The 16,945-nt window shown below is 39.4% G+C and overlaps 3 protein-coding genes and 1 pseudogene across 19 annotated transcripts in view; 3 read left to right on the top strand and 1 right to left on the bottom strand.

Moving 5' to 3' along the window:
- LOC126587681 (carboxypeptidase SOL1-like) overlaps positions 1 to 15,675 on the bottom strand; it is a 44,247-nt gene extending 28,572 nt beyond the window's left edge. Inside the window, exons 1-7 of one of the 11 annotated variants that reach the window (XR_007611160.1) lie at positions 15,434 to 15,675; positions 15,045 to 15,111; positions 14,844 to 14,939; positions 12,550 to 14,547; positions 12,357 to 12,459; positions 11,557 to 11,764; positions 11,368 to 11,466 (exon numbers count right to left, since the gene is read on the bottom strand). The gene's annotated coding sequence lies outside the window, so the exon portion shown is untranslated. Of the gene's footprint in view, positions 1 to 11,367; positions 11,467 to 11,556; positions 11,765 to 11,973; positions 14,548 to 14,843; positions 14,940 to 15,044; positions 15,112 to 15,433 lie in introns of those variants that run through there. The other 10 variants (XR_007611161.1, XR_007611153.1, XR_007611159.1 and 7 more) reach the window with 10 other exon arrangements.
- The window catches only part of LOC126587678 (disease resistance protein RPV1-like), a 36,407-nt pseudogene that overhangs the window by 14,409 nt on the left and 5,053 nt on the right, over positions 1 to 16,945 (top strand).
- Positions 6,055 to 16,945, top strand: part of LOC126587674 (TMV resistance protein N-like) — a 35,441-nt gene continuing 24,550 nt past the window's right edge. For 2 of the 3 annotated variants that reach the window (XM_050252763.1, XM_050252762.1), the window contains exon 1: positions 6,059 to 6,886. In XM_050252763.1, coding sequence (XP_050108720.1) covers positions 6,363 to 6,886 — 524 coding nt within the window. In that variant the 5' untranslated portion in view covers positions 6,059 to 6,362. Of the gene's footprint in view, positions 6,887 to 16,945 lie in introns of all 3 variants that reach the window. The other variant, XM_050252764.1, reaches the window with a different exon arrangement.
- Positions 7,303 to 16,945, top strand: part of LOC126587673 (TMV resistance protein N-like) — a 36,971-nt gene continuing 27,328 nt past the window's right edge. For 2 of the 5 annotated variants that reach the window (XM_050252761.1, XM_050252760.1), the window contains exons 1-4: positions 7,303 to 8,070; positions 8,169 to 8,447; positions 8,771 to 9,853; positions 9,959 to 10,536. In XM_050252761.1, the coding sequence (XP_050108718.1) occupies positions 7,447 to 8,070; positions 8,169 to 8,447; positions 8,771 to 9,853; positions 9,959 to 10,513 (2,541 nt within the window). In that variant the 5' untranslated portion in view covers positions 7,303 to 7,446 and the 3' untranslated portion in view covers positions 10,514 to 10,536. Of the gene's footprint in view, positions 8,071 to 8,168; positions 8,448 to 8,770; positions 9,854 to 9,958; positions 10,537 to 10,696; positions 11,053 to 16,945 lie in introns of those variants that run through there. The other 3 variants (XR_007611152.1, XM_050252757.1, XM_050252759.1) reach the window with 3 other exon arrangements.

The raw sequence follows: 16,945 nt of genomic DNA, 5'->3' as shown, positions 1-16,945 counted from the left end.
AGTGACGTCTTCCTTAGGGATTTCGTCTCTTTTGCCTTTTTGGATTGTGACGGGGAAGATGTCTTGGATCTCCCCTTCAGTGTCATCCTTTTGGGCTTGTTGGTATGAAGATTGTCTCGTGTGGATGATGATGCGCCTTCTTACTATCAGTGGTCCATTTGCGTCAACCTCCAAGATTGCTTGACCCTTCATCCTTGAAGGAATTGAGCTTCGAATATCGCCTTTTTCTGCTAGCATGTCGAGCTTTTCTTTCTTTGACGTTGTTTCCCTATTTCCAGAAAACTTCATGTTGTCTTCAAGTCTTTCCAAAGCAAACTGACGAGGAGGAGAGCTAGCCGTGTTGCTTTGCTTCCTAGGTTTTGACAACCTTTCAAAAATAGAGTTTTGAGATGTTGGCATGTTAAGCCTCTTGAAGACGGAGGTTCGATTTTGACCACCAATGTGATCAAGGGCTGACGTTCTGGGTCTTGAACGATTCATCCTATCGAAGATTGGCGTTTGAGGGGCAGATTTAGGCTCATCTCGATCTTGTTCAATGCTCACGCTAATGTGTTGAGTGCTAGCATTTTTCGCTTTGCTTGAAATCTTCACGGGTGCATTTGGTGTGAAGCCAAGTCCAGCTTTGTTGTTGTTAACTCCGTAACCATGCTTCTTCAACTTCTTTTGAGTCTCAGTGAGGTCACGTTCTTTATTGTTGACGGTGTTTGAAACCTTCTTTCCAAGATTCGAAGAAGAAGCGAAGTCGTACCCAGTTTTTGACATGAGTTTGTAGGCATTTGGATCAAAACCTTCTTCGGTCCTCTTGGTTGGGAGAAAGCTTGGTTCCACCCCCTTTGGTAGAGCTTTTACGAAGCCTTGTGGTAATCTTGCAACCTTAGCATTGCTTAGCTGTGTCAGAGGTAAAACTGCATTCGTCTTGAGGAACTTTACATTATCCATGTACCGTTGTGCATCGGTTTTGCTTGCTTCAGTTTTGAATAGGGATTGACCATTCTTTCTTCTTGACATCGGGATGTATCGGAAAACAGGTGTGTTTAGTCAATTTGAGGGCGTCCTATTCCCTTTGGTTGTTGCAGGTTTAGCAAGCTCATCATCGTTCTTGCTTGAAGACGACATGGCTTATTCTTCTTGCTTCTTGGGCATGGCTTGCCACTCTTGCTTTTTAGGTGTTGTTTTGCCCGTGGATTTGATCTCTTTTGGAAGAGCTTCGGGCACCATGTCTTCATCCATGTAGAACTTGGCATCTGCGAAATGTGATTCGGCTTCGGTGAATGGTTTGGTGTCGCCATAGATCACCTTCGCTCCTTCTCGGTAGAATTTTAAGCATTGGTGAAGGGTGGACGGTACTACTTCATTTGCATGGATCCAAGGCCTTCCTAAGAGCAAGCCGTAGGAAGTTCTTGCATCAATCACGTGGAATATCGTGCTTGACTTGAGTTCACCAATAGTCATCTCCACTCGGATCATGCCCATCGCTCTTTGTCCTCCTTGATTAAAACCTTGGATTAGTAGACGACTTAGGGACAGTTCATCCGCCTTGATGTCGATTGTAGTCATTGTTGACTTTGGCATGATGTTTATGGCTGATCCACCATCCACAAGCATGCGGTTGACTTTGTGCTCCCTTACGTACCCAGAGACGAAGAGAGGACGGTTGTGAGGCTTGGATCCTAGCAGCAAGTCTTCGTCGGTGAAATGGATTGCGTCCTCGATGGCACAGCATGTGGCACATTCATGTGGTCGAAGCTTCAAGCCTTCGTTCTTGCTTTCTTGCACTTCGTGGTCATTGGGACTTTCCAAGACCGCTGCTAATGCTATTCGCATCTTCTTTAGTAATCGTAGCGCTTCCTCAATGCTAAAGTGTGTTGGCAGACCTTCTTCGAGCGTGAGAGTTTTTTCTCCCTCAGTGGTGATATCTTTGCCTTTTGAAGGTTCTTCTATTTCTACTTCGACCATGTGGGATGCAGCGATAGTGCACTGTTGGAAGAAGTCATTCGGGAAGTACTCGTGCAAGGAGACAGGAATGCGTGGCTCTTGCTCCATAGGTTCCCCAGCATACGTTGGCTTATCAACTTTTACGTTTCTTTTGGGCTTCCTACTGTTGCGGTGACGGTGCTTTCTCACTTGTTCCACCTTTTGTCTTGTGGCTTGTGGTTTTGGTTTCCTTGTTTTTTTGTAGGTCACCAATGTCCATCCTTCTTCATCATCGGTATGTGCATCTTGTTCGTTTGCCCCCAGCGATGGTTGCGCAGAAGGTATCGTGCAACTTGAGCATTGATAGGAATGGTCAGGTACTGCTTGGAGAGGCACGGGATCGAAAGATCCAAATGCAATTGTAGTAGTATGTGTTGCGGCCGTGTCTTCGAGGTCGAGCTCGATTCGCCCTTGTTGTGCTAGCTTCATGATGAGCTCTTTGAGGACAAAACATTTACCCACATGATGGCTCATGATTCGATGGTACTTGCAGTATTTAGGATCGTTTATGCGATTCATTTCTTCAGGCCGCTTGCATTCGGGTAGCTCGATTACCTTCTTTTCTAGCAAGTCGTCTAACATTGCATCCATGTTTGAGTCAGGAAAAGGGTATACCTTCTGCTCCAATTCCCTCAATGTGCTTTTGTACCTTTCTTGGGTGCGAGGAGGCTCACTTTTCTTTATCTCCTTTGCTTTGGTTTTGGAGGAGATCTTGATAGGCGCATAGGCGATCTTGACGGGCGTAGTGCTGACGGTGAACGCTTCTTTAGGGGGTTTCTTCCCAGTCTTGTCTACATTTGGGGAGAACACCTTATCATTCTTGAAGTCGGTGATTGGCTCTTTCTTCCCAAGATGGGCAATGCTTAGCTCCATGTCGTGGGCACGGATGGCTAACTCTTCAAATGTCCGTGGTTTGATGCCTTGAAGGATATAGTGTAACCCCCATTGCATGCCTTGGACGCACATCTCGATCGAAGAGATCTCCGAGAGCCTGTCCTTGTAGTCGAGGCTCAAATTGCGCCATCGGTTGATGTAGTCCACGACTGGCTCATCCCTCCATTGCTTCGTGCTTGTCAGCTCTCGCATGCTCACGGTGCGGCGGGTGCTGTAGAAGCGGTTGAGGAATTCCTTTTCCAATTGCTCCCAACTGTTGATGGATTCAGGCTCTAGGTCCGTGTACCACTCAAAGGCGTTTCCTTTCAGTGAGCGTACAAACTACTTAGCGAGGTAATGCGTTGTTGTAAGTCTCAATGAAATGGGCGACGTGTTGCTTCGAGTTTCCCTTTCCATCGAACTGCATGAACTTTGGTGGCTGATAACCCCTTGGCATTTTCAAAGCGTCGATTTTCTTGGAGTAGGGTTTTAAGTTTAGTACGGAGTCATGTGAACTTCCTTCGTACTGTGCCTTGATGGTGCTGGCGATCATCTCTTGCAGCTGTTGGATAGAAAGAGATCCCATGAGTGCCGTTGCTTGGCCTGGCTCCAGCTTCACATCGATTTTCTCCACCGGAGGCTCTTCATCCTCGTTGTTTTCCTTCTTTACTGAATCATCCCCTTGCTTGATTTTCACGTCAGGCTTTACGTCTAGTTGATTGACGAGTGCGGCGATTTGCTGGTCCTTTTCTTCCACAATCCGTGTTAGCCTTGCGATCGCTTCATTCATATGAGCCAGCTGTTCATCGATTGAAGTCACTCCAGTAGTCATGACTTGCATGGCTGAGTTACTGCTTGAGTCGGCATCGGAAAGCATGCAACCGGAGTACTTTATTGGGCTTTCCTTCTTTGGCGCCCTTAGCAAGGCCAGGGTGATCACAGGCTCGTGCCTCAGGTGCTCTTGTTCCTTCGACGGAGTTGATGCAGGGGTGGAAGAGGCGGCAGAAAGAGCTCTTGCCTTGCTTCGAGTTGTGATGCCCGAAGTGACACCGCCTGCGGTGATGACGCTCTTGTTCCTTGCATTGGCTGCGAGAACAACTTGAGCCTTCTTTGATGCCATTTATGCTTTTTGCGGATTCAAAGATAAAGATGAGAGGTAGAGATTGTCCCACCGAGCGTGCCAAATTTGTAAACACGGAAATTCCTGCGATGAACGAGACAAGAAACACGTGTACAAAATAATATTTGTATTGATGATTTAGGGGTTACAATCTCTTCTACAAATTTAGCCTCTGATTCTATCTTTGTAATGGGTGGATTTAATGTTGTTGATCCAAAGGGCCGTCAGGGCTTGATCTAGGGATGAATGAATGATGAATGATGAACACTTTCTTCAAGGGCCGTGGGGGGGAAGGCTTGATCTTGAATTAGTGGAAGTTCTTCAAGGACCGTTGGGGCTTACTTTTGAATGAGGATTTGATGAAGAACGAATAAAGCTTTCTTGATCCTTCGGGATTTGCTTGGGAGCCTTGGAGTTTCAAAGCTTCAAGGTTGTGGTGTGAGGTGAATTGGTGATGAATTGGTCTCTAAAAATGAATGCATTGGCCTTCTATTTATAGAATTTCAAAACTTGATTTTTTTTGGATTTAAATAATCAGATGAAATAAATCATTTCTGCCAGGTGTTGACATGTGTCCCGTTTGATGACTTTTCTGATTTATTTTGATTTTTCGTTTAGTCACATGCTATGTGTAAAATTCATGTGACACATAAACGTTGAAATTTTAATTATTGATCAACATTTATTTTACCTAAATTCCGATGTCCACAGACTTCTCCTTCTGTTTCAATCAATGGATTTAAGTATTATGTAGTATTTATTGATGACTTTTCTAGATACTCCTGGCTATATCCATTAAAACTAAAATCAGATGTTTTTTCTACCTTTGTAAATTTTAAAAAATTAGTTGAAAACATGTTTAGCACCACAATCAAATCCTTTCAAACCGATGGTGGCAGTGAATATATTAATAATAATTTCAAAACTTTTTTTACTTATCATGGTATATATCATCGTTTCACATGTCCTCATCATTCCGAACAAAATGGTATTTCAGAATGTAAACATCGTCATATTGTTGAAACCGGTCTTACTCTTCTTGCTCACGCATCATTACCCACTTCCTTTTGGGATGATGCTTTTCATACTGCAACTTATTTAATCAATCAGTTACCCACTAAGGTCTTGAATGATGAGTCCCCATTTCAAAAACTCTTTCTCAAAACTCCTCATTATAATATTCTTAAAATATTTGGTTGTGCATGTTTCCCATATCTTAAGCCATACAACTCCAATAAATTACAGTTTCGTTCTACCCGTTGTGTCTTTCTTGGTTACTCATTAAATCAACAAGGTTAGAGCAACTTCACCCTTAGAGCCCTCCCCCCTGGCAATCCACTATTGAATCCATCCTATGGAACAGTAACTGCCTTTAATGAATAGTAACTGTCTTTAATGAACAGTAATTACCTTTTACATCTTCACCCTTGGAGCCCTCCCCCTGTTAATAAGTAATAAAATATTAGTTTTTTTTTGTTTGTTTAAATAATATAAAATAAAATAAAATGGAAATGGGGCTACAGGCCCTCGGGCTGACACAAAAAAAATAAAAAAATTCTTGGCCCTCGGGCTGCAGGCCTGTCAATTCCCCACCCCCCTTGTGCTCGAGCTCCCACCTTCACTCAGGCTGGAGGGTTGTCCACTGGGCCTCAGGCCCTTTCCTGGTGCCTGTCCCCCGAGCAATCCACAAGGGTGGACTTGCTCTTATAGGTGTCTAGATATGTCTACCGGTCGCGTCTTCTTGTCACGTCATGTTGTCTTTGATGAAACTACTTTTCCCTATAAAGAAACCACCTCTACTCTGGTTTCTTCTTCTCCCTCCTCACTTAACATCATAATTAATATTGACCCCCCCATGCCCACTTTTCAACCTATGTCGCGTCTTCTTGTGACGTTATGTTGTTTTTGATGAAACTACTTTTCCCTATAAAGAAACCATCTCTACTCCGTTTTCTTCTTCTCCCTCCTCACCTAACATCATAATTAATATTGACCCCCACCATGCCCACTTTTCAACCCATTTCCCCGACATTACCTACACCTATCTCTTCCATCCCTAATGCTACCCCATGTCCTACACCTACCCCACTTCCATCACCTATACCCATTTCTGCCACCCCTATTTCACCTCCATCACATCTTCCTGCCAAAACACTTCCCACTCCACCCGTCCCTTCTGCCAAACCCACGCCGTCCTCCTTCAATCCTCCAGCTAATAATTCACCTTTAGATCCCCTAGTATCTCTCCACCCTGCGACTGCAAGTACATCCACTACCAAAAGAAGATTTAAAGTTTCAAATTCTTTTTATAAATCTAAAACATTGATCTTCTATCTTTTTACTTGTTCATTCAGTTACTGTCTGCAATACCCGATTACAACAACTGTTTTCTTCGATGGCATTGACTTTGAGCACCAATAGAGCCTCGGCATCTTTTCTTTTCAATGAATCAGCTCCTCGATGGAAGTATGATGTGTTTTTGAGTTTCAGGGGTGTAGACACCCGCAAGGGTTTTGTATCCCATTTACACCATGAATTGTCCAAGTGCCAAGGAATTACGACTTTCATGGACGATCGAGAGCTTCAAGGAGGAACAAGTATTCATCTTGAGCTACCAAGTGCGATCAAAGAATCGCATATTGCAATTGTTGTTCTCTCACCAAACTATGCTTCTTCCAAATGGTGCTTGGATGAACTTACAACCATTCTTCAATGCATGGAAGCCAGGAACTCAGTTCTGCCGGTCTTTTATCAGACAGATCCATCTGACGTCGGAAATCAACGGGGATGTTTTGCCGAAGCCTTCGCGGAGCATGAAGAAAAGTTGATCAGTATCGAAGGCAAAAAGAAGGTGCTCCAATGGAAAGCTGATCTAAAGCGAGTGTCCAAAATTTGTGGTTGGACTTCGAAGGAATCTAAGTAAGCATGAACAACTTTAATTTCCCATGTCTTAGTAGAGTCAAAATTGAATGCTTCGTTTATGTTTTTTCAATGGTTATTTTATACCATGTAGGTGTGAAAGTGAGCTTATACAAAAAATCGTCAAAAGTGTGTGGAGGAAAGTGCAAGCTACACTCCCGTTGTTAGATTCCTCACAAAAATTAGTTGGGGTTAATTTTGGGCTTGGGCAACTAAGTTCTCTATTAGCTCATGATGTCAATGATGTACGCTTTATAGGGATAACGGGGATGGGTGGCATAGGTAAGACAACCCTTGCTAAGCTTGTTTATGATAGAATCTTTCATCATTTTGAAGTTCACTGCTTTCTCGGCAACCTTAGAGAGGTTTCTAATGTTGATCTCCAAAAAAGACTTCTTTTCCCGGTGTTGAGGGAAAAGATTGAAGAAATTTGGGATGAAGAGCGCGGAATCATTTTCACTAAGAAGTGCTTGCGCAACAAAAAAGTTCTTCTTGTACTTGATGATGTGGATCACATAAACCAGCTACAAGTACTAGCTGGAAAGGAAGATTGGTTTGGCATGGGAAGTAGAATTATCATTACAACTAGAAATGAACGTCTGCTAGTCCAGCATGACATAACATTATGTCATAATGTCAAAGTGTTAGATAAAGGCGCAGCTCTTGCACTGTTTAGCCTTCATGCCTTTAAGAAAAATCTGCCTGAGGATGGGTTTTGGGAACTGTCAACGTATTTCATTAATTATGCTGGAGGCCTTCCATTAGCTCTTGAAACCTTGGGGTTAGCATTGTTTAAGAGAAGGCTAGATACTTGGAATAGTGTGTGGGATAATTTGTCAAAAATTCCTAATCCAGCAATTTTTGATAAACTTAAAATAAGTTATGATGGACTAGAAGAGTGGGAGAAGAGAATTTTTCTCGACGTTGCATGTTTCCACAAAGGGAAGTACACGAATGAAGTAATTAAAATGCTAGATAATTCTTTTGGAATCTCTAGTAGTAGTATGATAGATGTACTAATTGAGAGATCTCTCATCTATCAAGATCATGAAAAATGCATACGAATGCATGATTTGATTCAAGAAATGGCATGGACAGTTATTGTTCAAGAGTCTAAAGAGCCTGGTCAACGTAGTAGGTTGTGGCTTTACAATGACATTGATCATATATTTACGACGAATACGGTAAGAAGTTAAATACTAAGTTTGGAAGAAGATATGATTTCTTTTGACACTATATTATTATATGAAATTAATTCGTCCTTTTTTCCTTTAAATGTTAGGGAACAGGAGCAATTGAAGCCATATCCTTACGCCTGCTCAAAGTAGAAGAGGTACGCCAGTGGAATTGCGAAGCCTTCTCAAAGATGGATGGATTGAGGTTTTTGGAATTCGATAATTTGATATTTTCTTCAGGCCCCAAATTTCTTCCATGTTCCTTGAGAATTATAAATTGGAGTTGGTATCCTTCTAATTTTCTTCCAACCAGCTTTCGCCCGCACTTGCTTGCTAAACTTGAGATGCGTAATAGCAATCTTGTTCGTCTATGGGAGGGAAAAATGGTAAGAGTAGTTATGAACAAAAGATAATATTGGTTACTCACTAGTCAATACTCACTTTTTGATTTTGTCAAATGATATTTTAACACATATTATTTTAAAAAATAATAGACGTGTTATTTAATTTTTCTGGAGTTTTAAAATTAAGGAACGCTTGATATTTTTTTATTGTACAATTCCGAAGGTTCCAAATTTCTTCCATATTCATTGAGAATAAATGCTATTTAATTTACAAAATAATCATATATTTATTTATTATTTTGAATAAACTTTAAGGTTGTGGAAGCTAAGTATATGATCTGAACCTTGTCGGTGATGTTGTGCAGGACTTACCCAACTTAAAACATATTGATATTAGCAATTCCTATAAATTGAAGAGTATCTCAGATTTTAGTGGTATTCCAAATCTTGAGAGGTTGATCCTTCGAGATTGTAAAAATTTAGTTGAGATACACCCGTCTATTGCAATCCTCAAAAGACTTAAACATTTGCTTCTTAATGGCTGTGAAAGCATTAATAGCCTTCCAAGTGAGGTTGAAATGGATTCTCTTGAGACTTTCGATCTTGATGGCTGCTCAAATGTGAAAAAGATTCCAGAATTTGGGGAGCAGATGAAGAATGTATTGCGGATTCACTTAGATGGGACTGCGATCGAGAAAATACCTTCATCAATTGGACATCTGATTGGCCTCAAGGAATTGCATGTAAGGAATTGCAAAAATCTCTTGAACCTTCCAAGGGCGATTTGTAATTTGAAGTCTCTTAGATATCTCAGTGCGAGTGGATGCTCAAAGATTGACCAACTCCCAGGAGACATGGATCACTTAGAGGCGCTTTGCTGGGGACCCACTATGACAGAGCCGCTTGTGAGCATGAAAAATCTCAAACGTCTAGTATTTAAGACAAATTCTGACATAGCCGCTTGTGGATCGGATGGTAAAGCAAGGGATGGGTGGGGCCTTCGCCGCTTATTTGGACTTGAAAAGAGTCACCCTGATCCTCCTCCTTGTTGGCGTTTGGTGTTGTCTTCTCTAAATCATTTATGCTCTTTGACAGAGTTATCTCTAGAGAATTGTAATCTCCGGGAGGGGGATATCCCCGATGATATTGGCTGCTTGTCCTTACTGGGAGTATTGTATCTTAGTAGAAATAATTTCGTCAGTCTACCTGAAAGCTTTAGACGCCTTTCTAAACTTTTCAGTCTTGATCTGGAGGGGTGTATAAGCCTTAAAAAATTGCCTCCTCTTCCATCAAACAGAGGACTAAGAGTAAATCTGGACAATTGCACTTCCTTACGAAGGTTGTCAGGTCCATCCAGTTTTTATGGTGATTATGTCACTTGCCGGAATTGCATTGCATTGGTTCAAGATGAAGACTTGATTAATAGGATTCTAATATTTGTCATTGAGGTACTCTCTCTCTCTCTCTCTCTATTAATAGGATTCTAATATTTGTCATTCAGGTACTCTCTCTCTCTCTCTCTCTCTAAATAATTGATCTTTCTTTTGCTACAGGGATTGAAAGTTGTAATCCCTGGAAGTGAAATTCCAGAGTGGTTCATTAATCAAAGTGTGGGACATTCAATAAATGTGGAGCTTCCTCCACCATCATGTACCAACTGGCTTGGGATTGCCTTCTGTGTTGTTTTTCAAGACCCTAAGCAAAACTTGGCAAATCCAGCTGCCCTTTGTCATTATGATAGATTCGAAATTTGGTATTCAGATGCACATTTTAGCCATAGAGTTTTGATCAACCGCATAGGGTCTGTTGCGTCAGAACACCTGTGGGTATTTTATCTGCGTCGTTATAGAAATCAACGTCGTGAAGATTGTCTTCAGGAACAGTGTTTATTCGAAACTTATTTTTTTGATATCGAGGGACAACTAAAGGCAGACTTGAATATGGTGAAGAAGTGTGGGGCTCGTTTGGTGTACGAGCAAGATTTGAAAGAACTCAACCAAAAACTACTGAAACGAACACGCGAATATCGTGACAAGGCAGCTCCAAGTGGACCTGGAAGTGTTAGCTTCAACGACACAGAAAAAATTTGCAAAAGGCGTTGTAACTAGTCACCATGTCACAAAAAATGCAAGTAACCATCGATTTATCACATTAGCTTAATTGTCATCAAAATTATTTTTTGTTTCGACATCTTAGTTAATGTAATCAATCTCTCGAGCTATATATTAAGATGGCTATATTTACTGAAAGGCAGAGTGGATAAGAATGTTGATGTATAAACACTTTTGCAGATTACTTGGGCATTAAGAAGATTGATTAACAATCCGATCATCTTGCCCAATGCAGCAAGTGGGTACCTTGGAAACGCGCTACGCCATGGGGGCTGCTCTGTCAGTCCTGATCTTAAGGTTCATTTTCTGATGAAGCCATTAGCGTTAACATGTACACCAAGGGTTGAATTCAAATTTCTGTACTCTGGCAGAAATTGATTTGTTTCTGTCTGATTTTGTAACTAATGCAAACTTGTAGTCCAGAAACAGAAACGTTGCCAAGGAAACAACACTTTTTGCTCAACAACTTTGGTTTGATTAAAACTTGGCTTTGGTGATGCAAAAAATAAGCATTGAGAGTATTTTTCCTGAGATCATTGGAAAGGTTGTTGTAAAACTTAGAACAGCAAATCATACTAATTTTTTTAAAACCCTTTTTACACGGTAGTTTTGAAGTTTAAACTTTAAAACAGCAAATCATACTTTCTTTTTTTTTTTTTATTTGTCAAAAGCAAATCATACGCTAGCCGACATTCACCTCTCCCAGACCCTGCGTAAAGCGGGAGCCTTGTGCACTGGGTACGACCTTTGTCAAAAGCAAATCATACTAATTAACTCAGCTAAGAAATATTCAAATAATCCCCGGGCAAGCTGACAGATTGTAGCACAACTGGAAGCTTGGACAACAGCAGTTTAAATCGAGATGAAGATAACCCTTCGTGAATAAATCAGCAATTTGATCTTGTGAAGAAATAAAATTCACCAGTAGCTCACCTCTAATCACCTTCTCCCTGAAATAATGATAATCAACTTCTAAGTGCTTGGTTCTTGAGTGGAAAACTGGATTGGATGCTAAGGCAATGGAAGACAAATTATCACACCAAATCTGTTATCTTAGAAGATTCTAATGTACGTCCCTAAACAACGAACATAACCAGGGCAACTCAACGGCGGTGTATGCAAGCTGCCTATATTCAGCTTCAGTGCTAGACCTGGAAACTGTTTTCTGTTTCTTCGAACTCCACGATATTAAGTTTTCACCCAAGTATACACAGAAGCCTCCAGTTGAATGGCGTGTGTCTAGGTTCTCTACATAATCACAATCAAAGCGAAAAAAATTCACAAATGACTAGCAAATAGAGGAAAACTTCCAGGAGTAGTCTGAAAATAGTTTTCTTCTTTTCCGTTAACAAGTCCGAACATACTTTTATTTGCAAAGCAGATATGTCAAAACTGGAACAATAGATGAAAATAAGGGCAATGAAGGAAAACATTCAACACAGGAAAAGACCAAAATCTAAGAATGAAGTAACTTAAAATCTAAGATATGTTATATAAATTTTGGATGGATCAGGCATTCTCCGTATCCTTGAATACTTCTCAGGTGTTCTGCTGCTTGCTTTTATATTGCCATTCACAATATGGAAAGCAAGGAATTAAATCACGTGTGCTGTTGTGCAAAAATTAAGGCAAGGCAAACTATGGATTGACAATTAGTGGTTTTATATTACCATTCACAATATGAACAGCCAGTACCATGCAAAGTTCCGTCCCCACCCCCCTAAGGTCCATTGGACAAATGGCTACACCAAGGGCGTAACCGTATCCCCATATATACTTGGCTAAAGAATATGGTTTTATATTTAAAGGTTGCAAACACCCGCCCTAACTGATGCCTGACCTCATTAGCAGTAGGCCATTTGTTATCACTAATCTCCAATGTCAATTCAAAACAGCCACCATTTTTGTAGTTCCAATCTTGCATGCCTCCATTTATAGGGTACCTACAACAGGTGTCTTAAGAAACAATAGATGAATATCAAACAGAAGGAAAATATACCTATAATAAGTTGTAATGTTTCAAGCCATCATACTAGAAAGCTCGATTCGTAATCCCTCCCTCAAATCCCTTGCGCAATGACATATTGTAGTGAGAGCAAAAGACAAGAGCATATGTGCAAAATAAAAATTAATAAGCGTTAGCATAAATTCTGGGATATTGTTATTTAGAACTTACACATATTGTTAGGCACCATCCGAAAATCCATAATCATATTAGAAGTAATCGGCAATGTTCATAACATTACAGTAACACTTTAAGACCTACTATTGACATCACCATGCTTGTTTCACACTATAAAAGAAACATTTAAAAACCTGAACACATTGGGCATCATAGGTAAAATTAAATAATGATCGAAACCTACACTCTCACTGAGGCCAACGTACAAAAGAAACATTCAACTCTCTTGCAAAATTCTCTAAATTCTCCAAGCACTTTTCCCTCAAAATTCTAACTTTGGCATCAGAGGCTCTTCGGCCAAACCCCCCCCCCCCCAACTTCATCGTGATGTTATTTGTTTTGTAGGTGCAATTTTGTCCAAGAACAAGGAGGAAGAAATTTGCATCCACAAATTGGTGCTTTAATTGAGAGCTGAGTCACACTCGTAGAAGACTCTCGCATCTAAGGTTTTTTGTTTTCTTGTTCATTTGTAGATTTTTCGTACATTCTTATTCTTAGAATTTTTATTTCTAAAGATTCTTTGGTAAAACATAAAAGAAAAGTACAATGGCAAGGGACTCGGAAACCTCGAAGAACGAAACTTTCTATGTTCAAAGATCTGGATCAAATGATGGAGGACGAGATGTAAACCCACCAAGACGATCCACAAGGCACCCAGCATATTTATCAAAAAATGCTCAAACTATCACTTGAAATTGCATGAACGAGTAACAATCGATTTACATTTCTGGGGAATGGAAAAGGAAGAAAAGAAAGTTTTCAAGTAGCACACAGAATACAAAAATACTACACACTCAGTGTATGCACACACTCAATAAATTGAAATCGGGGTAGTATGTAAAACTTTTTCGACAAAAAGTGAAATTCATGACTTCAGTTTTCGACAGTAAACGCGAAATATGGCAGGTGGAAAATGAAAGACTAACAATAAAACAAAATATTAATAATATATTATTAGTTGCAGTGGAATTCAGAAACAATGAACTTTTTAAGGAAGAAGAGGGAAATGAAAATATCCAATTGCACGTGATTTTTCGGCATGTACTTATAAATTATAATCTTTGTCATATTACAGCTTCTCAGTTTCATAATAAATTTCTTGTGGTCATAAGTGGCTCGTAGCAGTTTTCCTTATTTCTTTCCACACAAGATCAGAGAAAAAGTAACAAAAAATTGTGACTAAAACTGCCCTCAAAACACATACAATTGATAGAGTCTGTCCTTTCTCAGGGACAAGTAACATAATTGAACTAGCGGAATGAATAAAACTTTTCTAAAGAGTGCAGATGGATATTCTCCAACACCAGAATCAACTCAATTCGGTGGTAAACAGGTATTGCACCCTTCTGGATTCAAAGGTGCAATAAGCTAGAAGCTACATCGCACTTTTTTAACTTCCACTAATAAGCAAAAAGATTTCAGCTACTGGTGCCTGAATCCTTATTACACAGCTCTATGGTAAGTTTCAGTTTCAAGCAGCTGCAAGGACTAATTTGTGCTAATCTTGAAGGAATCAAAGCAGGTTCCTGTTCTTTTGAATCATAACTTTTTCTGGGTTATGGAACAAATATAATTTCTACGTTATTATTATTTACAGAAGGGAGGGGGGACGCTAACGCATTTTCCTTCAAAAATCCTGCCATGTTCCAAAAACTTAATTGTATACAGGAAGGATTAAAATTTCAGGATTCAAAAGTTTTTACCAAATGGCGGCTTGGATATAATTTGGATAAATTAATATTAAAAAATAAGATTGTTTTGTTTATGCTTTTGTATGTAACAGAACATTCACCTTAAATGCAGCTTCAGGCTCTTCCACCCCGGGCTTAGCAGAAATTGCTACTACCCACTACAAGCAATAATACATCAAACATTACCAACTTCATAAGATGTGAGTCAAGATGTTATTCGAATAAATAAAACTCTTCCCAATACTGATAATCCATTCGAGAAATCCCTCAACAGGAGAATAAAAAGAATAAATCCGCATAATCATCATGAGATGCCTAAACAAAATCCTACAATTAAAACCTGTATTTATCCAGCTAAAACTACCACTAACAAATATGATTGTTTTATTTCGACTAACAAGTGGTAAAATTATAATCTGGCAAATGTTAAAAATGCACAAGCCCAAGTAATCACCTGTAAGCCGTAGAAATGTTACTGCATCTTTGGCCGAACGCCTTAATGGCCTGTCCCAGGTCAGAGTTAGTCATGTACCCCTGAGCTACATCAACACTGTGTCACCAATTTTTTTCACATTTTCAGTAAACACATAATTATATCAAATTAGACTATATAATTCTTGTTAAGCTGCTAAGCTTCAACTTTAGTGATAAATACCGCGTCTGAGACTCCTTATCTTCAAACAATTGCCTGCCGGAACCAGCGCGAGGACCAAATTCGAAACCTATCAACATTTAATTTACAATTAGCTAAATTCTTAATGCTTAAAGATTTAGTTTCCTTTTCTAGTAGCGCTAATCCACCTAAAATGTAAAGAATTTAAGGAAGCAATAGGCATGATAATCTATCTGATCATAATTAACTACCGTTTGGTAGCTGAAATATCAAAGGAAATTTTTTCAATTTACTTCTTGTTCTTGTAATCTCAGTTTTTCAACTCCCAAAGAACTAAACGCACACACATGAATATAGAATGTATTCAAATATGTATGTGTGTGTGTGTGTGTGTGTGTGTGTGTGTGTATGACAGATGAGGAGACGGGGACCTGGAGGGTAGGAACTGTGAAGGCCGCCTCTAGCGGTGGCAGGACGAAGAAAAGAGGAGAAGCCTGAGAGAGAGGAAGAGGATGGAAAGAGCAAGCTTCATGATGTGATCTTTGGATTGACGATGGTGGCGATGGAGCTCCAGAATCGGATTCAGGAAGCCAAGGAGTAAAAGAAGATGAAAACGTAACGACGAAGATTGGAGACGCGGGATCTCGCGGGAAAATGGGCTGCAAATTCCGTTGGAAGCGAAGTAACGGGGACTTGGAGTTCGAGATATGGGTTGCAAATGGATCTCGGCCCATTTTTCAAACAGCCCGAACCAAACTAAATTCTATAGGTTGATTTTTATTTTATTTTTTAATAAACAACAATATTTTACATTATAGGGCTTGAGTTAAATAAAAGATAAATATCACTAACTATATTGGTTTGGTATTGAAAAAATTGATTTTGGAAGTAGTTGTCTATTTCGAATGTAATTATGTAAATTTTCTCTTGTATTTACTAATTCGTAAGGAATTGAAAAAATGTTAACTTTCTTTAATATTTGTTATCAAATATCAAAATATCAGGAAGCATATCGACTAGGACGGCTAGTTGAGCCGATTCCCTTCTCTTACATTTTCATACTTCTAAGTTCTCTCATTCCTTCATTTTCTTATTCCTAATAAGTAAACATTGAATTAATTGATATGGATCCAATGTTTTAATGTTTTAATGTTTCAAATACTACTTAGGATTCAGATTTCATACAAAAATCGAAAACCCTTATCAATTGCATCTGACTGGGAACAAATTTGGTGAGCCCTTGAGTCAGGGCTACACTAGATTAGAATAGGGCTGGTTAAAAAATTCGAAAATCGAAAAAAACCGAATCGATACAAAACCGAACTAAATAGAAATTGGTTAGTTTGGTTTTAGCTTTATGGTTCAAAAACCGAACCGAACTAAAGTACCACTTCAAACGATGTAGTTTTTGTAATTTTGTCTTTTACAGGAGGACAATGCAGTAACACTCAAAACGATGTAGTTGTTGTGTATATATACACTTGTATAAACAAATTGTTGTGCTTTTATATAGATACATTATCATTAACATAATTCACTCGATACAAATATATCAAAGATCATATTGTGGCTCATACTTTTCATCGTACATACCGTCACTGTATTATTTATTAACGGGTGTCTGATTGAGTTTGAGAAAATTATCACATTAACAAAGTGATGTCTTTAATTTATTTATGTGTTGTGATTGACAGTAAAGAAGAGTTCTTTTGTAGAACCATATGATCCAATTATTTTTCTGCCTATTATGGGCAGAAACGGGTAATTGATCATTTTAGCCTCAATTGTTTTGGTAGAGTTTAATTGATATTGTTGTAGTCAGTGTCTTTGGAGAAACATGTTTCATGCACTGCAGACTGGTTCCTAAAATGATGAGAAAAGTTTTATAGTGGGTGACATAATTATCTTCCTCTTGAAAAAAACAGAGACATGAAATCCTTTCT

The sequence above is a fragment of the Malus sylvestris genome, chromosome 10 (genome assembly GCF_916048215.2).
Source record: "Malus sylvestris chromosome 10, drMalSylv7.2, whole genome shotgun sequence".
NCBI classification, from domain to species: domain Eukaryota; kingdom Viridiplantae; phylum Streptophyta; class Magnoliopsida; order Rosales; family Rosaceae; genus Malus; species Malus sylvestris.
This window is presented reverse-complemented; position numbering and strand designations above follow the sequence as displayed.